Raw genomic sequence first — 22,317 nt, forward strand, 5'->3', positions numbered from 1 at the left:
AGGAAACAATACTTTCATTCTACAAAACCTCGAAGGGAGGTATTCTTCATTGCATGTCAATGGAGAGTATCTCAAGCACTATATTCAGTACTAAAAGATGTTACAACCATAATTGATTTTACATTTCCGGTTTTATTTACATTTTCACAACAAGTGTGATTTTCCCAGCAAAGACTCCATAGCCCGAGGAGAAGGCACATGGATCTGCATGTTCTCTGCATCTCACAGGGAAATGCAATCCCCAGCTGGAGGCAATGTTGTAACATTATTCTTCATTTTTACGTTTATATGTCAAAAAATGAAAAACAAAGAAAGAAAAATGAAGGGATAAAAAATAAACTTGAAAAAATGAAAAATATTGAGAAAAATAAAAAAGAAATGAAATCCCTAGAAAAATAATAAAATTAGCGATGCACATTTAAATGTCGCTATCAGATTCAAAAAAGTTAAATTTCTGTTAAGTTAAAACTTTGGATATTTGATTTATTTGATTTTTCTATGCATTTGGTAAAGTTGTAATAAGACAAAATGATTTTGTCACTTGTGAATAAACAAAGCACTGCAAACAATGGCTACGATTTATTCCACCAAGATCTACGGCAAGCGAGGCATTTTGCCACCTCCCCCCCCCCCCAACCCCCCCCCTCCCCGTGAAATACCACCTCCACTCCCACCAATGGTTATCTCCTCCACCATTCATCTTCTGTCAAGTGTCTCCCCCTTCGCCATTCGTCTTCCACCACCTAGTCGTTACCCTTCACCACTCCACTCCTGCCACCTGTCCTGTGACATCATTATCCCTCCACGTCACCTATCCATTAGCGTTCGAATCTCTCGTGAAATTTTATGAACGTTATATCATTTATTCCTGCCACATATTCATTTAATCAATAAAAACCCTGCTCCATAAACATTTAATTGGTCGTTATACAACCAATTCACTTGTTAAAAACAAAACAAAAACAAAAACAAAAAAAACAAAAACAAAAAACTTTAACGCCAATTATTCATTTCCTTTACTCATCATTGATTCTTCTGAATGAAGAACTCTCTACCGCTAATTGTCAATGTTTCTCCATGTGTACAATCAATAGTTTTCGCCAGTAACCTTGTGCTTAAACCTTTTATTAAAAGTTTCTTTTGTTAGAATCTTCCTTAGCATTCTCTTCTATACCTGGTTTTCATCCTCTACTAATCTGAATTGGATCATTATATCATTTGTCATCCATCTCGATGCATTTGGAGTGGAAAAAGTGGAGGAATCAGATCACGGGACCGTTTTTACTGGCAGGACCCAGTTTGGCAAAATGGGGTCTGAAACCTTCTAGGAGCATTTTGAGGCATCAAACGACATTTTTTGGTGGGGTAAAACTTAGCCGCTAAAGTGTGGCATCTTTTCATGTTATTCTACACACAAAAATCTTTAGAAATGGTGCAAGAATCATGTCAATCAAAGTCTGTATGCAAAAGTTATGCCACTCAGAACTTGACCTTCCTGTTTTCACACCTATAGTTCAGGAGGATGCCGCGTTAGCCCCCATTATTCATGGAAAAGGGGCTAGCCACATGTTTTTGATGTAAAAGAATCTAAAAGAGTATATTTTGTAACTCTAGTTAAGAGTTGATGTAGTCAAACTTAACCACTAGTAGGCTATCAGGATGTGTTATAACCGGGCCACTAAGAGGAAGAGGCATTTCGTTCTTTCGAGAGAATTTTGTTCCATAGTTGAGCAAATATCTTATGCAACAAGCTTACAAAATAGAACAAAAGATAGATCAACGACTTCAAGATCAGCCTCTTCTAGGTGGTAACCTCCTTTATATTACACAAATGAACAATTCGAGGATGATACAAATGACAAGACCTCCTTTCTATATATAGGAGTCTAAGGGGTCACAATATAATCAGAGCCGACATAACAATAATAATGTAAGGGCACAACAATAACAATAGTGGGCTTCTAACTTTTCGTGTTGTTGCGCGCGCCTGAAGCCTGCGTCCGAGCCTGCCTGGAACCGACTGATCGAACTGCATCATGGATCCTCCGGATCCGCCTGGTGGGGATCCGGAGCTGCAACGAGCTTTCTCTAACCTGGTAAAGTCTCTCCCTCCGCAAAGACCTAGACCAACAGCAACAAAGTTTGTGAAGAAGCTGGATGTTTTACAGGAAGTCCATCTGCCTCCGACCATTCCACGCATGGCCGCCATTTCCTTAGCAGAGAAAGGGTTAATCGGGCAATTTACAGGACTATGGCCATCACCCAAGACAGTGCAAAGATGGGTCGAAAGAAACTGGTCGGACAAGATCCAGGGAAAAATATCCATCAGATTTTGTGGCAGAGGATATTTTACCTTTCATTTTGAAACCAAAGAGGATAAAGATCTAATATTCAGAAACAGACCTTACTTTATGGATTCCAGGGGCCTCTATCTCAATAAATGGACCCCGGATTTCGATCCAAAACTTGATATACCAAGTGCGGTTCCAGTCTGGGTCAGACTGCCTCATCTCCCACTCCACTGCTGGGGGGACGATTCGGTTAAAGCAATAGGAAACGCGGTTGGAAAATACATAGACCGCAGTGAACCCAAAGACAACATGTAGGCTTGTGCGCGGATTTGCGTTGAAGTTGATCTGGGCCGAGGACTGCCGGAAGCAATCAAACAGAAAGTAGATGATCGGTGCCATATTCAGCAGCTGGATTACGAGAAGATACCCTTCAAATGCAAGGTATGCCACGAATATGGACACTTTGCAAATAGATGCCCTAAAATAGTTAATGTAGAATCAGAAGAGCAAGATGGGCAATGGGAAACTGTTAAAAGGAAAAAATCATCCCCTCCCCTCAAATCAATGGACTCTGAAGCCCCTGGTCCTTCCCACCAGCACCCTTCCCACCAACCCTCTTCCCTTCAGCATCCTTCCTCCTCCTCCCAGCAGCCTCCCCTTCAACATCCTTCTTCTCCTCCTCGGATTCCCGATCCTCCCATCCCCCCATCTTCTAATCCCTTCGCGACCCTCTCTGAGGAAGAATCCGTGCCTGATTTCCCCTCCTCTGACCCTCCTCTCCACCCCTCACCCCCTCTCATCTCTCAACCCTCCCCTGATACCCCCTCCACTAGGATTACCAGAAGTTCTTCAAAGGAACATGGAGCGCCCAGCGATGTTCCAAAAAAACATGGGCCTGGCAGAAAATCGGCCAAACAACAGCGAGAAGAAAGTACCCAGAAAGACATTGCCATGGGCTCTCAGACTCCTATAGAATCCTTTATTCTTGGACACTTGGAAAAAGAAAATAATAACAAAGGCAAAGAGAGGCGAGCACCTCTCCATGTAACCAGTAAATCATGATGAAAATACTATCCTGGAATAGTAGGGGATTAGGGCACCCCTCCAAGATAGTAGCCCTCTGTTATAGACATTTTTGTGCCTTACAGCATGAAGCATGAAATGTCAATAATCTGAGGGATCCAAAGTCCCTAAACATGTTGTTCCTACCCCTAGAGGAACAAGGTCAGCAAACCACAGCACTGAATATCAGTTCTCCACCTGAAAACACTCAAAAACAAGCTAATTCTGGATCATGTCAACTGCTCCACTGAGCATCTGCGCTGAATGTCAACTGCTCCACTGTGTACCTGCGCTGAATGTCAACTGCAAGGAAGGCTACCTGCGCTGGGCGAGTTGGGACAAGTGGCACAGTCATTCTTCAAGGTGTCAATGCCCAAGAAGCTTCCAAAATGACACTTGGATCAGGGAATTCGACTGGTGATGAGTAAGAGGGTCTAGATCTCCAAGTGGAAGAAGAACCTCCAAGTGGACTCAAGAACTGAAGAATAACTGAAGTGGGAGAGGACACTAGTCAGCTTCATGCCAGCTACAAGCTGACTCATCCTTTCTCCAAATCTCCTATATATAGAGCTCTCTCATGAGGTCTATGGAAGCTGGAATCTTGTGAATGTAAGGAAGTGTTGTTGGTTTGAGTATAGAACTATTGGGTGATTTGCTTGAAGGAGGTGAAGAGGAGATTTCTTTCTGCTGGGAGGTGATGCTGGATTGGGCCTTTTATGGTTGTATTACTTCCTGAACTTTACTTCTTCCATTAATAAAGCATTTGAGGTTCTTCTATATGGATGTGTCTCAATGGTGTATTGTTATACTTGTGTATTTGATTTATTCTAATCCTTGAATCAATTATGAATGTATGCTTCTTGTAGTTTCCCTCTCTTGCTATTTTGCAGGATCTTGGTGTAGCTGGGCCAGTGAAAGAGCAAGGAGCGGGGAGCAAGCAGCAAAGAGAGAAGATTGGATCAATCATTAGCGGAAGACAACGGTTAGCGGATCTCTTTCTCCCCTCTCTTACATCTCATAAAGAAGTAATCTCGAATAGATTTGCTTTGATTGTTGCTGAGGTACTATCACCCTTAGAGTGGGATAGGGTCATTCCGTATTGGATACTTTTCCCAACAACACCCTCAAGGACTTAATCCAAAGTGAAAACCCTGAAATCGTTCTTATCCAATAAACAAAGCAAGATCAATCAGAAATTAATAGAGTCATCAATCAGCAAAAGCGTTACAGTGGATGTGCAAGCGAAGCAAGAGGAGCCTCAGGCGGCATTCTAACTATGTGGGATAGTAATAAATGGAACTGTAACTCCACTAGAATACATCAGAACTGGATCCGTGTCAATCTAGAAAGCAAGACAGATGGATCAACGGTAATAATTTACAACATATATGCTCTGAATCAGTACAGAGAGAAAGAAGTGTGTTGGAACACTTTGGAAGCTAGTATAGAAGAAGAGCAGGACAACAATCTCATTATTGCATGGGATTTAAATATGGTAATGCATGCTAACGAAAAAAGAGGGGGACATTTCACCCCAGATCCTTTCAGAAATCGACTTAAGAGCATTATGCAGGAGCAAGATCTTGTTGATATCAGACCCAAGAACCGCAGGTACACCTGGAGTAACAGAAGAATAGGAGTTGGCAATATCATGGAGCGTCTTGACAGGTTCTTCATAAGCATATCTTATATGTCCACCTTCACTACTGGTCAGTCAAATATTCTCAATGTCTCCGCCTCTGATCATTATCCAATAACACTTACTCTGCATAGTCAATGTCAGCTAGGACCTCTCCCTTTCAAATACTGTTCCATTTGGAATCGTATCCCTGCAGCAAAAGACGCGGTGCGGCAGGCTTGGATTCAACACGTGGAAGGCTCCCCAACTTATATTTGGGAGACAAAACTAAAGAGAGTAAGACAGGCTCTAAAAAATTGGGCAAATAACAATTACCAAGAGCCCGAGTTGAGCAAAAAGAAAATTAAGCAATATCTAGAGGAAGTGCAGCGAAGCATTGAAGCCTTTGGGCTGTCCCAGCAAGCCAAAGAGAACGAAACAAGACTATACTCTCAGCTGAGACAAACTATAAGGGATGAAGAAATAAAATGGAGATTGAAGTCAAGACAGCTCTGGCTGCAAGAGGGAGATAAAAATACTTCTTATTTTCATAAGCAGGCTACAGTTCGAAAGGCCAGAAATACTGTGAGCACAATTAGGGATAATGAAGGGAATAGCTACAATACTCAGGACTCTATAAAGGAAGCAGCCACCAATCACTTCAAAAACCTTCTGACTGAGGATAAAGGTGAGGAGTATTACTCAAGTTTGTTACAGCACCTGTTCAAAGGAGTCACATAAGAAATGAACAACAGCCTCAAGAAAGAAGTAGAAGAAGAAGAAATCCAAAAAGTAATTTGGAGTCTACACCCAGATAAAGCTCCAGGACCTGATGGGTTTCCAATCAGCTTTTACAGAGAGTATTGGCAGATGATCAAAAAAGATCTCTTAAAGATGATACGCTGGGTTTTAAAGAAAGGCAAAATGGGGGGATTTACCAACTCTACCTATCTAGCCTTAATTCCAAAAGAGAATAGACCTTCCACTTTTTCAAGATTTCGGCCAATATCTTTATGTAACTCAGCATACAAAATAATTACAAAAATTCTGTCAACTAGGCTCAAGCCTCACCTCTCTTCTCTGATCTCAGAAAACCAAGGGGGCTTTCTACCCAATAGGCACATTTCTGACTCTATCCTTCTTGTGCAAGAGGCCATCCACTCAAGCATAAGCAGAAAGGAGAAAGGGTTTGTCCTAAAGCTGGATCTTGCCAATGCCTTTGACAGGGTTAGGCATTCCTTTCTGTTTGTTGTCCTTCACAAAATGGGATTTGACTCCTCCTTCATCACAATGATCAAAGCCTGTATATCGGACCCCTGGGTCTCTCCTCTGATCAATGCGAGGCCGTGTGCTGCATTCCAATCCTCTCGAGGCCTTAGACAAGGATGTCCCTTGTCTCCTTACTTGTTTATCCTCATGGCCGAGACCCTTAGCCAAACCCTGGACTTCAATCGGAGAATAGGTCTAATCACTGGCATCAAATTTGAGCAAGGAACAAAGAACATCAACCACTCTCAATTTGCAGATGATACCCTCCTAATTGGAGGAGCGTCCATCACTATAGCAAGGCGCTTTAAGAAGATCTTAGACCAATTCATGGAATACTCAGGAGGGAAGGTCAATCAGCTAAAAAGTTGTATATACGGTTGGAACACATCAAATCATACCATCCATAGCATTGCAAGTATATTAGGAGTCTCCTACAAACTAGTCTGGAACCACTTCACCTATTTAGGGATGCCAGTAAGTATGGGACCGCTGAAAGCTGACACCTGGAATGAAATCCTTGACAAAATAAAGAGAAAAATCCAACAATGGGGCACCATGTGGCTGAACCCAACAGGACGACTTGTACTTCTCAAATCAGGTTTGGCCTCTCTTCCCATTTATCGTTTCTCTTTATACCAAGCTCCTGCTGTTTTCCATCAAAAAATGGAAAGAGCTCTCAGGCATTTTCTTTGGCAAGGAGGGAAAACGGAAAAAAGAAAATTCAATCTTGTCAGTTGGAAGAATGTCATTCAGTCTCAGGAAAAAGGAGGATTAGGAATAAGATCACCAAAACTGCTGAATTTAGCTCTTGGAGCTAAAATAATATGGAGAATGATCACAGGGCCCACAGCATGGTGGAAGAAGGTTTTAGAGGCAAAATACTTGAACAACACAAGGCAACAACTTCTGGATACCAATATTCCCAACAGAGATAGTACAAAAATTTGGCAACTCTGCAAGAAAGCCATATCCTTTATGTCTCAGAATATTTCAAAAGTCCCAGGAGGGGGGAGCAGCATCAATTTCTCCACAGACAGAATCCTAGGACAACATCCAATTGGATCAAAAATGGAGGCAATCCCTGCCATAAATTGGCTCAATGGTAAAGGAATATTGTATTTGGCTCAAATATCACAATGGGACAATCACTCTCAAGCATGGATAGGTTGGAAGTTCCCGGATTACCCTAGAGAGCTAGAGACTAGTCTCGCTGCCCTAAAGAATCTCCTACACAGCAAAGCTCCGATCCAGAAAGGCAAGCAAGATGGTTATCGTTGGGACCCAACTAGAACTCAATACACGGCTAAAGCTAGTCACCAACATTTATGTGACAGCACCTTCCCACAGGACATATGGAGCCAATGGAAACTGGTATGGAGAGCAGAAGCACCCCCCAAAGTCAAATTTTTCATTTGGTTGCTCCTGAAAGGGAAAATACTAACAGCAGAGAATTTAAAGAAAAGAGGCATAATGGGACCATCCAGATGTCCGAACTGCTGTAGATCAGAGGAAACAATACAACACCTGTTTATAGATTGCCCGGTAGCTGATGAATGCTGGAGAAAGATGGCCTCAATCGAGGATGCTCCATGGGAGCCTCAGGCAACTATTGCAGAAACGATTCACAAATGGAGGAAGAACTGTCCATGGAAAGAGAAAAGGAGTAAATTGACGCAAAGGATATGGAATACCATACCACTAACCCTCCTATGGCGCATCTGGTTGGCACGAAATGGAAAGGTTTTCCAGGAGAAAGGCTGTAATATCAGAGTTATGTGTCACAAGGCAAAGATCTTAGCAGTGGAGACAGTCACAAACCACACCAAAGGCAAGATCGAGGCTACTAATTACAGCATGGAAGAGAGAAACCTGATCAGTTATGTCCAAGAGAATATAACTAGCGCACGGGAATTAAGCCAAGGAAGGATACAAACGAAAGAAACAAACAGGGCATGGAAGCTGAGGTTAAAGGAAGAGGAATTTGCGAATTGGTTGAGAAACTGTAATAGGTTCTACTTATTCTTTGATGGCGCTTCTAAATCAAACCCGGGCCAAGACGGAGCAGGGGGTCTAATCTGCAATGCTAATGGAGAGAGAATACTTCATTTCGAATGGGGGCTGGGAGAGATTTCCAACAACAGGGCAGAGGGATTGGCATTGTACCAGGGACTCACTCAGCTGATCAAGTTAGGGATAAGGAAGGCAATAGTGTTTGGGGACTCAGCAATCATCATTAGGCTCATGGCGCAGAGGCAAAGCACGCCGAACATCCTTCTACAACAGATTAACTATAGGAACCAGACCCTTCACGCTTCAATGGAAGAAGTCATCTATTACCACATCCTTCGTGGACTGAACAAGGAGGCTGACAAGTGTGCCAACAGGGCATGCGAGCGCCCCAAGGGTAGTCTGTGCTGTAATAACAATCCCTCTTTCCAACCGTTACCATGAATATTCCACATCTAGTCAACAGCAGGTGTACCGCGGATGATAGAATCTATGACAGCAGACAAATAATCAGTGCAAATGACAGAACAGGTATGGTAGACAAGATTTTGATCAGAAATAAGATTGGGAGATCTATTCAGCGCATGGGAATCAAGCGAAGTGCAGGAGAAAATCGTCCTAGCAGAGAGACCTCTTATGCAATTCAAGATAAGCATTTGACCATGAGGTGGAGCATTGGGAGATGTAGACGGGCTTCTTCCCGCTCTCATAGCCTGCGGATAGTTTCTATATATATCCTGGGTGGCATGATCCTCCAATACAGTGAGAAAGCTTGTGCCCACGAGCAGCAGAGTAAAACCGCTCCCGCCTATCTCCAAGCAGTCTGAGGTAGTCAACAGAATCACAACAACCCTGCGCGAGCTGTGGTTGTAGCCTGTAGTAAGCAGAGAGCTCAGAGATCCCGCGCTAAAGAAGCGAATAGTACAGGAAGGAACTATCCAGCGTCAATGGATCGCCCAGAAGACTGCTTTCACTGCAGAGATCTACAGGCAGAATTTGAGGAGCTGTGAGCACAACAGCGGGCCCTGGAGGATCAAGTTCGAAGTCTGGAAGCAAGACTGGAAGATCAATACAGAATTCTTAACGAGAAGTATCGGGCTGAGATAAATCTTTTCCTCCACAGAGTCAACTCCTTACATGAGCAGTTTAGCAGCTTGGCCAATAGATGTAGCCATGCTGAAGAATCGATAATTGTCCTCAAGTTCATGATGGACAAAAAGTTCAAAGATGCTCCTTCCTCTTCTAGTGCTAAACAGAACGAGCCAGACCCTAACCCAGAAGCGTCCACAGCAAGGAAGATCAGTCACATAGAGATAGATTAATTATGTTATGTAGTTGTAAATTTTGGTGTTTGCAGTATGTAAGGATTTACAGTAGTATAAGAAGCCTCAGAGGCAGGAATACTAGAACAAGGATCAAGGAAGGGACCCTTTTTATAATTCCTTGGATCCAGAATGCTCAGGAAGCACTATATGTATAACGAACTGCTTCTTCTTTTTTTCAGATCAATATATAGCAACCGAACTTTGTCTAAAAAAAACAATAGTGGGCTTCTATGGGAAACAATAATAACAATATGGGGACAACATGGGCACGACAATAACAATAAGGGGTTACAATGACAATAATAATAAGGGAATACACTAATATTATAGGGACCTAACATGCCCCTCTCCTTCCAAAAGGTGTTGTCCTCAACACTTGAGTAGTTATGGATGCTTCTGTATAAAATTATCATCCTCCCATGTGGAATCTTCAGCGAGTAAGTTCTTCCACTTGATGCTCTGAAATTGATCCATTTCGTAGCTATCGAGTTCTTGTTTCGGTGACTGCTTCAGGTTCCAATATGATTTTTCCTTCATTGTCAAGTTCTGGCAATATTGTTTGAACTAGGAGCTAGTCACTTATAACCTTCTTTAAGCATGAAACATGGAAAACTGGGTGCACTCGGAAGATGCGGGAAGTTCCAATTTATATGTCATAATACCAATCTTTTGCAACACCTTATACAGACCATAATACTTTGGTAATAATTTATTATCCTTCTTAACTTGCTTGAGGGACATTTGTTTGTATGGTTGTAGTTGCAGAAATACCCAGTCACCTACATCAAAACTTCTTTCGCTGCGATGTTTATCTGCTTGTTGTTTCATTCTATTATGCACCAAAATCAGGTTATCCTTTAAGAGTTGGAGAACTTTTTGTTGATGATCAATGTGATCTTCCACTGCTTGAACTTTTGAATTTTCTCTTAAATATGATGTGATGTATGGTGGATGATATCCATAAAGTGCCAGAAATGGGGTCATTTTTGCTACAGCATGGAAGGAAGTGTTATACCACCATTCAGCCAAAGGCAACCATTTGGCCCATTGTGTTTGTTTATCCTTCCAAACATTTGTTCACTATCTCAGTTTGCCCATCAGATTGAGGATGATAAGATGAGCTATGAGCTAACTGAGTACCAAGACAAGAAAATAATTATGTCCAAAAATTTCCAGTGAAAATAGGATCTTTGTCACTTACAATAATCTTTGGGTTTCCATGTAGCTTTTGAATTGTTTCCATAAATGCAGTAGAAATTGTACTCGCTTTAAATGGATGAGATAATGCACAAAAGTGTGCATACTTTGTAAGTCTATCAACTACCACCATGATGAAACTCTTTCCTTCGGACTTGGGTAAACCTGTGATAAAATCCATTGAAACCTCCTCCTAGTGTTGACTTGGAATGGATAAAGGTTGTAATAGACCTGGTGTCTTAATTGTCTCAACTTTCTTTTGTTGGAAAACCAAACATTCCGCCACAAACTTTTGAATATCGGATTTAAGGCCATCGCAAAAAAATCCTTCCTAACTTTGTGGTAAGTTTTTAAAAATCCTAAATGCCCTCCTAAGGGATAGGAGTGCATTTCTAGAAGAATATTTTGTTTGAGTTTGGAATTCTTACAGAGGTATAAGCGATTTTTGTATCATAACGAATCATTTTTCTAGCTAAATGTATCAGATGTATTGGGATTTTGCTACAACTTTTGAATGAGTTCCCACACTTCTTTGTCATTCTTCCATTCATCCCTTGCTTCATTTATCCAATCTAGTTGGATAATAGAAATGGCACAAAGCAATGCTTCCACATCCTCATCCTTTCTTGAGAGTGCACCCGCAACAATATTTTGCTTCCCTTTCTTGTAGATGATTTCAATGTCATAACCCAACATCTTTGTGACCCATTTTTGCTACTATTCTGAAGATAATCTTTGTTCTAAAAAGTATTTAAGACTATCATGATCTGTTTTTACCTTGAAGTGTCTTCCCATTAGGTAAGGTCTCCATTTCTTAAGTGCATGTAGTATTTCCAACATTTCTTTCTCATAAATAGCTTTGTGTAAATACTTTCCTTTGATTGGACGACTTCCAAAAGCAATGGGTCTTTCTTCTTGCATTAAAAAAACACCAATTCCATTTCCTCAGGCATCACATTCCACAATAAAGGTTTTTGTGAAGTCCGGCGTAGCTAAGACCGATGCTTAGCACATTGCCTCTTTAAGATGTTCAAAGGCTTTCGTTGCTTCTAAAGTCCAAGAAAATGCATCTTTCTTTAGTAATGTTGTTAGAGGTGCTGCTATTCTCCCATAATTCTTAACAAACTTGCGATAATACCTTGTCAACCCGAGAAATCCTCACAGATGCTTTATGGATGTGGGGATTTTCCATTCCTTAATGGCTTTAATTTTGCTAGGGTCTACCTTAACACCTTCATGAGATACAATATGACCCAAATATTCCACCTCTTGTACTCCAAAGAAACATTTGGAGGGTTTTGCATATAATTGTTTCTCCTCCAATAGTTTGAGCACTCTATCAACATGTTGAACATGATCCTTCCAAGACTTGATGTAGATTATCATATCATCAAAAATACTAACACAAATTTTCTAAGGAAGGGTTTGAAAATGGAATTCATCAAACCTTGAAATGTAGAAGGCGCATTGGTAAGGCCAAAAGGCATGACCAAAAATTCATAATGGCCCTCATGAGTTCTAAATGTTTTTTTTCGGAAAGTCTTCAGTCTTCATCCTAATTTGATGATATCCTGAGCGAAGGTACAACTTGGTGAAGCAAATTGCTCCATGCAATTCATCCAATACTTCATCAATGACAGGAATAGGAAATTTATCTTTAATAGTGAGATTGTTGAGCTCCCTATAATCCGGACACATGCACCATGATCCATCCTTCTTGTGCACAAATACTACTAGAGCAGAGAAAGAACTTTGACAATGTTGAATTATACTAGCCTCTAGCATTTCTTCAACCATACGTTTAATTTCACTCTTTTGGGCATAGGGATATCTATAAGGCCTGATGTTTGGAGGAACACTTCCTAGAATGAAATGAATAGCATGATCATGATCACGAATAGGTGGGAGGCCTTTGGGAGTCTCAAATACCTTGGAATGATTGTCCAAGACTTTTTGGAGATTTGGAGAAATGGATGATTTTGATGTGGGAACCTCTAGCGAACATAATTGTGCAATTACGCCACATTGTTCTTTCTTTAGAAGCTTTATCATGCCGTTAGAGCTGATAATCTTTCCCAGTTTCCCTGCGATACCCCTTACAACTTCCTTTCCTTTTGGAAAAAAAATAATAATAAAAAATAAAATAATAATAATAATAATAATAAATAATAAATAAAATAAATAAATAAAAATAAAAAATAAAAAAATAAAAATAAAAATAAAAAAATCTTGAAAGTTAAAAGCTAACATACCCAAAGTTTGTAGCCATTGGAATCCTAGTACAACATCAGCACCACCCATTGGAATGGAATGCATTGGACTATTCAACACATATTCTCCCATGGATAGCTTGATATTATGACACTTTCTAGAGAAATTTATGGTTCCTCAATTTGCAACCATCACTTGACACTCTGGTGCTGGATATAGGAAGCAATTTAATTCCTTCGCTATCTTACAATGAATAAAATTATGGGTACTTCCCGAATCAATCAACACTATTACCTTTTTCTTCTTGATATGTCCTTCTATCTTGATAGTTTGAGGAGTGGTAATTCCTACCAATACATTACAAGATATGGTCGGATTCATTTCTTCTTTCTATGGGGTTTGTTTCTAGTGTGTATCCTCTTCTTTTGATATTTCTTGTTCCTTTTCTTCTTCCTCTTCACAATCTATGTAAAATAATTTCTTCTTAGCACACTTATGACCTTTGTTGTATTTGCTATCACAACTGTATCAAATCCCTTTTGCTCTTTTTTCTTCCAATTTTTTTGGTTTCAACCTTGTAGGTTGTGGAAGGCTAGGGACAACAACACTTCCATATTTATAGTTGTGATTGGTAGCCTTCCTTGTTGCCATAATTTTGCTTTCAATTTTTCTTGCCAACCTGAATGTCTTCTCCAATGAATCAGGTTCCCAAAGGTGAACCTCATGTTGGATGTTATCCTTTAAATTCCTATGAACACATCAATCATATGCTCCTCTGGAATATCGTTTACCCTTATATTCAATTTTTGGAAGTCCTCAATGTGCTCCACCATTGAACCCTTTTGTTTGATATTTATCAATTGGCTTAAAAAAGGTGTTGTTTTTTGTATCCTCATAATGTGCTATCATTTCTTCCGTAAAAATTGCCCAAGTGACAATTTGTTTATGAGAGAAAAGCCATCGATACCATACAAACTGATTGGGTTCCAAATATAAAGTCTTAATGCGTACCTTTTATGTGTTTTGCACATTATGGAGATCGAAATATTGCTCCATCTGTAGTATCCATGTTATAGGATCCTTGCCATCAAACTTCCACATATCGATCTTTGGAACATGGTGGGTCTTTAGAGTCTATGCAATCATGAATAACATTTCTTTTGTTCTCATTATGAGTTTCCTCTTCTACCTTTTCGCCATTAGGAAGCATTTCTTGTATCAACTTTTCCAAACCTCCTTTCAAACCTTCCATGTCTTTCTTCAAATCTTCAATGTTTACTTCTAAACCATCCATCTTAGCTTCCACACCATTTATCTTAGCTTTCACGCCATTCAACTTAGCTTCCACGAATTTATTTAAACCATCCATCTTAGCTTCTGTTACTTTTTGTGAGAGTGAAATTTGTTGCACTTGGTCTCATAATTTTGATATATCATGTTGCATTTCTTCCTCTTATTCATGAGTCGTGCTAGAGATTTCAGTTTTCTTACTAGGTGTTTCCATTTTCTTTATTCGGGGCATAAATTAATGATAAGTATGCTTCACTATGCCCTTTGAATTCCTTCAAACTAATTTTTCAAATCAAACTTATGCAAAATTTTAAAAAGACTACACACCTTTTTTCGCTTTGTAGGAGTTCGATATTGAATCTGTTGTATCTCTATAATTTAGGATATCCAGGTCTGACATTTCATCATGAGGTGGCCCTCTAAGTCCTCTCTCCAAACTCACAAGTCTGATCAAGATTGGATTCTCCAAGAAAGCATTATTCCAAATCTCCCATGATTATAGACTAGTTCAGTAGAGAGAACTTGTACGAAGTGCCATGTGTCACTGTTTCGACCTTCGGATCTAGAAACAATACATAGAAAACTAAAGTCCATCTTCTTTCTGTACCTTTTTATGAAATTTCAATCTGATTCTCAGAGAGAAATTATGATGATATTACTCAGGTCACCTGTTTGAGATATAATTCAGGAACCTACATAAACCCTAACTTCCTTGGATCACATCTCCGAAAATATAGCAAGACAAGATCTAAAATTCGTACTCGAGGTTCATCAAGATGTCATCTCAAATGGGTTTTAATTTCAGCTTCTTAAACTTCATAGAAAAAAAAAAATTATAGTGAAAATTCCACGATGACATGTTTGAAGCAGTGAAACCCTAGAATCCAAAGCTCTGATACCAAATGTTATGCAACCAGCTCACAAAATAGAAGAAAAGATAAATCAACGACTTAAAAATCAGCCTCTTTGAGGGGGATACCTCCTTTATATTACACAAATGGACAACTATTGGATGATACAAATGACAATACCTCCTTTCTATATATAGGAGTCTAAGGGGCCACAATATAATCAGAGTCGACATAACAATAATAATGTAAGGGCACAACAATAACAATAGTGGGATTTTATGGGGAACAATAATAACAATATGGGGACAACATGGGCACAACAATAACAATAAGGGGCTACAGTGACAATAATAATAAGGGAATACACTAATATTATAAGGACCTAACAAAAGATAGCCATGAGAGATATGAGGTAGAGCACACAGAGAGGCTCTGTGCACTGTAGCAGCCGATGGGCCACATACATTACTTCTTTGTATTTGCAGCCATATTTCCAGACAAAGAAAGAGAGTGAAGTGGCCTCACCTTTCAATTGGGTTTTCTCCCGAAAGGGTTTCCCAGAGACCATATCTTGTGTATTATGTGTGTGTGAGCTTATTTTGTCGTTCTCTGCTTTTCTGCTTGATTTACTTTTACATGCACGCACTAATTACAGTTAATCTTACAAATCTAGAAATTAAATAAAATCATAATAGTGTAGAATCTCATATTTTTAATATAATATTATCATATCTGTTGTGACGAACTGTCCAGTGGAACATCCACTGCAGTTTACTGATCATTTGGTATCAGATAAGGTTTCTTTGGGTATTTTATGGAGATTGCAAGGATCTAGATCGGCGAGGTCGAAAATTGTAAAGCCCTAATCATGGGTGATGAATCTGTAAACGAACCTCATGATCCTGCAGAGGTGAGGTTTTCGCGGCTCGAAGAACAAGTCGCGGATATAAAATGCAATGTCAACCTCCTCATGGCGGCCCTAAGAAATAAGCTAGGATACTTGGAGAAGAAGGGGGTTCGAATGCAGAGGACAAATCAGAAGGGGGATTGGGATATGGGGAAGATGCAAATAATCAGCCGAAGAAAGAACCCGGAAAATATCAACCCAGTTTGAGTGTAGTGAACCAATCCCTGTTTAAAGTGGAAGCAAAAGTCGATATCAAGCCATACCACAGTGAGATCGACGCTCTAAAGCTAAACCACTAGTTGCAACAACTTGAAGTTTATTTCAATGTCCATCAAATCGAGGAAGGGTAGAAGATCTCATTTGCACAACTGAAATTGGAGTGTCATGCAGTGACTTGGTGGGAGAGCCACACGGAAACCCTGAGGTTGGAGGGAGAACCTCCAGTGACTAAGTGGGAGGATTTCAAAACCCTCATTAAGTCACAGTTTTATCCCATTGGGTATGTGGAAGACCAATGGATCTGGTGGCATTACTTCAAGCAAAGATGGGCCAAAGCGTGCAGGAGTACACCACAAAATTTAGAAAGATGGATATAATGTTGGGTATCTCTCCAAAGAACCCAAATGTACTCCTCAAGTATTTGGGGGGTCTGCACTGCCATTTGTGTGAGCAAGTGATGTTGTTCAAGCCCAAAATGGTGGACGAGGCTTGTGTACATGCACAATACCTGGAGAACATAGGCCTGAAAAGAGCACAATCAAGTGGATCGAAGCAAAAGGAGCAACAACGCACTTCTAAAGAGGGGAAGAAGAAGCAAAAAGGGGGAAAAGATAAAAATATGACAACTACAACACACCAGTGCAAAGATCTTAGCAACCAATGCAACATTGATGGCCATACAGAGGAGAAGTGCTGGAAATTTCATCCAGAGCTAAACCTAAAGAACAAGAAGAAAGATAATAAGAAGAAGAATCTCATGGCCACTGATTTGAGCAACAAATTTGAAAGCAGCTCGGACGTGGATGAGAAGATCATTTGTACGTCATTGCAGAAGGAGGTGAATCTGAGTACCCTTTAGCATCAGGAAGAGAAAGAAATGACCAAACTCTTCCATGTAAAGATACAGGTCAAGAAGACAAAGATTGATGCTTTGTTTGACTCATGATCACAGGAAAACCTCATTGTAGCGAATCTTGTCAAGAAGTTGGGGTTGGAAATTCGTGATCATGCAAACCCATATCCACTGGGATGGGTACATAAGGATGCAGAGCTAAAGGTAACAAAACAGTGTAAAATTAGATTTGCTATCAGTGTTGATTTTATTGATGAAGTAGATGTGGATGTGGTTCCCCTTGATGTATGTGGAGTCATGTTTGGGAGTCCATATATGTACATGCGTGATGCAATATTCATGAGGAGAGCTAACCAGTATCGGCTCATCAAGGATGGGAAATCCTTCATCACCAACGCACACAAAGGCAAGTCAAAAATTTCACTGGTAAGTGCCAACCAAGCCAAGAAATTGATCACTTCCAGCAAGAAGTATGTTTTATTTTTTTTAAGGGAAAATCAGTTTGTAGAGGAGTCAATATTAGGTAAGGCATCCCTGGAGGGGTGTACTAAGAAATAAAAACAACAATTGGAGGAGTTGTTACAGTAATAAAAGGATGTGTTCTAAGAGCCTAAAGTGATACCCCCTAAGAGATAAGTGGAGCATGAGATCCAACTATTTCCAGACTCCCCATTGCCAAATATTGGGTTATACAGGCAGTCTGTTATAGAAGCAAGTGAGGTGAAGAAACAGTTGCAGCAGCTGCTGGAACAGGGTGTCATTCAACCGATTACATCACCATGTGGGTCACCCATCATCATTGTGCCAAAGAAGGATGGGACTTGGTGGATGTGTATAAATTACAGGGCGTTGAATAAAATCACGCTCAAGAATAGATACCCCCTGCCCAGGATAGACGATCTGCTAGATCAGTTGCAGCAAGCAAAGTATTTCACCAAGCTAGACTTGAAGTCTGGATATCACCAGGTTCGAGTCAAAGAAGAAGATATATGGAAGATCGCCTTCAAAACCAGGCAAGGTTTGTATGAGTGGTTAGTTATGCCATTTGGCTTATGTAATGCACCGGCTACATTTATGAGATTAATGAATGATATATTACGCCCTTTTATAGATTCATTTGTTATTGTTTATTTGGATGATATATTGGTATATAATGCTACCTGGGAGGAGCATATTTCACATTTGGCATAGGTGCTCGAAACATTGAAGAAGCACCAATTGCTATAAAATCTCAAGAAGTGCGAGTTTACACAGCAGTCCTTGGGGTATTTGGGATATGTGATTGGTGGAGGAGACTTGAAGATAGATCCTTCCAAGATGGAGGTCATCATGAAATGGTTAGTGCCTACTAATGTTATTGAGGTTAGGAGTTTCATTGGAGCAGCACAGTACCTGGGGAAATTCATAGCCTTGTTTTTAGTAGTAGCAGCACCGCTCCATGCCATAACAACAAGTGGCAAGAGTTTCTAGTGGGGAAAGAGAAGCAAAAGGTTTTTGATGAGTTAAAGTAGAAGATCAGTGAAGCACCAATTATGGCATTACCAAACTTGCAATGGCCCTTGAAGTGGAGACATATGCGAGTGGGTATGCTATGGGATATGTCTTGATGCAAGGAGGAAGGCCCTTTTGCTACCATTTTGAAGTATTTCATGGGGTAGTTCTGAACTACTCTACCTATGACAAGGAGCGTTATGCCATGGTGCAAGTTGTGAAGAAGTGGAAGCGCTATCTGATGGGAAAGGAGACAATAATCCACACAGATCACCAGTCGTTATAGTACCTGCAAGCCCATAATAAGCTACAGTAGACCAAGCATTACAAGTGGAAGGGTTTTTTACAGCAATTTCATTTGGTGATGAAGTATAAGAAGGGTAACACAAACAAGTTGGTTGATATTCTTTCAAGGCCACCCACATCAAAGATTACAGCTTTGGGGACTCTTATGCACATGGATCCATTCCCTCATGATGCATACAGAGAGGCATATTCTAAAGATGGGGACTTCAATGAGGTGTATCAACAGTTGCAGTGTCAGAGTCATGTGCACAATGGTGACAACACCGTTGATTACCATCTCCAGGATGGGTTAATCTATAAGCTGGATAAGTTATGTGTTCCTAATTAAGGTGAGTGTTTGTAGCTGATTAGAGAGGCTCACACCTCCAAGGTTGCAGGGAACTTTTTCGTAGGGAATACCATGGCTAACTTGCAAAGGTATGTGTATTGGCCCAAGATGCAAGAACAAGTAGTTAGGTTCATAAGAGGATGCATGCTTTGTTTTATTGCAAGACTAGCAATAAGAAATAGGGTCTATATCATCCCTTACCTATACCTACTCGTCCTTGGGAAAGCATTTCCATGGACTTTGTGGGAGGTTTACCGACAACCAGGAAGGGACATGATTACCTATTCGTGGTAGTTGACAGGTTCAGCAAGATGTGTGTTCTGATGCCATGTAAACAGACCATCAGTGAACAAGAAGTGGCAAACTTGTTCTTTGGATAGGTCTGGGTACACTTTGGGATACCAAGGAGCATCATTTCAGACATGGATACAAAATTTCTCAGTGCATTCTAGACTACATTGTGGGAGAAGATGGGCATGAAGTTGAAGAGATCTACAACATTCCATCCACAGACAAATGGCAAACAGAAGTAGTCAACAGGACTTTGGTGCAACTTATGAGGGGTTACAACCAGAAGCATCTTAAGACCTGGGATGAAAATCTAGTATATATACAACATTCTTATAACAGAGCGGTCCACACTTCTACAGGAGAGTCCCCATTTGAAACTTGTTTTGGATATTTGCAACCTTCACCTATGGATATTGCATATGGGCAGAAAGGTGGAGAGAAGTAAGACATTATAGGAGATGCTTTGAGGGCTAAAAAATTTATAGAGAAGATCAGGTAGATCCATCTACAGGTACAGGAAACACTGCCGAAGTCACAAGTGAAGTATAAGGCCATGCATGATCAACACAAAACAGAGAAATCATTCAAGGTGGGAGATAGAGTATGGCTACAATTGAACGAGGACAGGCTGCAGGGGCCTGGTAAGAAAATCAAGGCTCTAAGGTATGGTCCTTTTGAGATACTGGAAAAGGTGGGTCATAATGCCTATCGACTCAGTTTACCACCATATATGTGCATTTACTCAGTTGTAAATGTGGAGAATTTGAAACTATATGAGCCTTCCATGCTAAATTAGGAAGAAGAATAGGTCCTACCTTCTGTGGAGGATTTGGCAACAAATGCTCAGTTAGAGTTGACAGAAGATACAGTTTTGCAGAAGAGGTATAGAACTACAAGACAAGGGCAACAATACCTTTGGCAGATTGGGTTGAAGGGAAACTACCAGGCAAAGCTAAATGGTACACCAGAGAGAAGGTGGAGGAAAAATTTCCTCACCTCATTCAATAAAGATTTTGGGTACCAAAAGCCTCCGAAAATGTGGAGGCGTGATCTAAATTGGATCATTATATTTTTTTTCATCGATCTCGATACATTTGGAGTGGAAAAAGTGGAGGAATCAGCTCACGGGACCGTTTTTACTGGTAGGACCCAGTTTGGAAAAACAGGGTTTGAAACCTTCTAGGAGCGTTTTAAGGCATCAAACAACATTTTTTGGGGTAAAAAAATTCCACCAATGCGTATCACCTTTCCATGTTATTCTACACATAGAGAGTTTTCCAACAGTGCAAGAATCATGTCAATCGTAGTCTGTATGCAAAAGTTATGCCACTCAGAAGTTGACCTTCCTGTTTTCACACCTATAGTTCGGGAGGATGCCGTGTGAACCCCCATTATTCATGGAAAAGGGGATAGCCACGTGTTTGTGATGTAAAAGACTCTAGAAGAGTCTATTTTGTAACTCTAGTTAAGAGTTGATGTAGTCAAACTTAACCACTAGTAGGCTATAGGGTTGTGTTCTAACAGGGCCACTTGGAGGAAGAGGCATTCCATTCTTTCGAGAGCATTTTCTTCAAAGTTGAGCAAAGATAGCCAAGAGAGATAGGAGGTAGAACACACAAATAGGATCTGTGCACTGCAGCAGCTCATGGGCCACATACATTACTTCTTTGTATCTGCATCCCTATTTCCAGATACAGAAAGAGAGTGAAGCAACCTCACCTTCCAGCTAGGTTTTCTCCCCAAAGGGTTTCCCATATATCATATCTTGTGTATTATGTGTGTGTAAGCTTTTTTTGTCATTCTCTACTTTTCTTCTTGATCTACTTTTACATGCATGCACTAATTACAATTGATTTTACAGATCTAGAAATTAAATAAAACTGTAATAGTGTAGAATCTCATATTTTTTAATATAATATTATCATATCTGTTGTGACAAATTGTCCAGTGGAATATCCACGGTAGTTTACAAATCATCTACAATGTCAAACCGTGAGGGAAAGGGAAAAGCTATAGAATCTAATCCCCTTATTCCTTCAGTCCCCGATTTCGACAAAGCCCCTTTAGTAGACACCCAAAATAAAGTTGCAAAAACCCTGTCAGAGTTTGACCTCTACGAGCTACATAATTGAGCTAAGAAAAAATATTTAGATAAAAGTGATGAATTGAGCATCTGGGAATCCTTTCTCCCACAGTTCATTTTCCCCCAGACTCACTTCTTCCCTAAATTCTTTGTCTAGTGTCACTTTAGGTATTTACCCAGTCAAAAGGTCGTCATTTCCCAAAGTAATGAAGTCATTTTCTCTGTTTCTCCTCAAAGCATCTGTCAGGCCCTACGAATTACATATCAGCCTTCTCATCACCCTTTTTCTGTTGAAATCCTAATGGAATTGTATAACAAACTCATAGACACACAGATCCCATGAGACTCATCATAAAGGAAAAAGTAATGAATGCAAATTATACCTTATTAGCAATTTATCCTTGCAATGAACTTAGAATTTTCCATAATTTCTATAACAAACCGGGTTATTGCATAAATCAAATCATCACAAACTAAAACATATCATCGGGTTAGCTAAAAAAATCCATGCTATCATAAATCATGCTCATAATTTAAATATTTAGAAGACCAATAAAGCACTAGTACTTTTATCTTGATTTAATGGCTTCCTCTTTTCTTATACACACATTGGGTGAATTGCTTATCTCAGCAAGCATCCAGACAATAGCATGTCCTCCACGACCAAAATTCCAACCCAAAGTGACTACTCCAAGATTTACGTACCCTCTAGGCTATT

At 40.1% G+C, this 22,317-nt stretch overlaps 1 protein-coding gene across 1 annotated transcript; it reads left to right on the plus strand.

The window, feature by feature from the left end:
- Positions 1-4,629: 4,629 nt before the first annotated feature.
- On the plus strand, positions 4,630-5,712 carry LOC149148442 (uncharacterized). Its single transcript, XM_089442178.1, has one exon. It carries the CDS (start codon positions 4,630-4,632, stop codon positions 5,710-5,712), a length of 1,083 nt encoding a protein of 360 aa, XP_089298304.1.
- The last annotated feature ends 16,605 nt before the right edge of the window (positions 5,713-22,317 follow it).

Source organism: Pinus tabuliformis, chromosome 9 (genome assembly GCF_031772625.1).
Source record: "Pinus tabuliformis cultivar Carrire ecotype Pingquan chromosome 9, CPIR1, whole genome shotgun sequence".
Classification (NCBI taxonomy): Eukaryota; Viridiplantae; Streptophyta; class Pinopsida; order Pinales; family Pinaceae; genus Pinus; species Pinus tabuliformis.

Excerpts from the sequence above, each read along its gene's own strand:
- LOC149148442 (XM_089442178.1), top strand. The coding sequence starts at position 4,630 with ATGTGGGATAGTAATAAATGGAACTGTAACTCCACTAGAATACATCAG.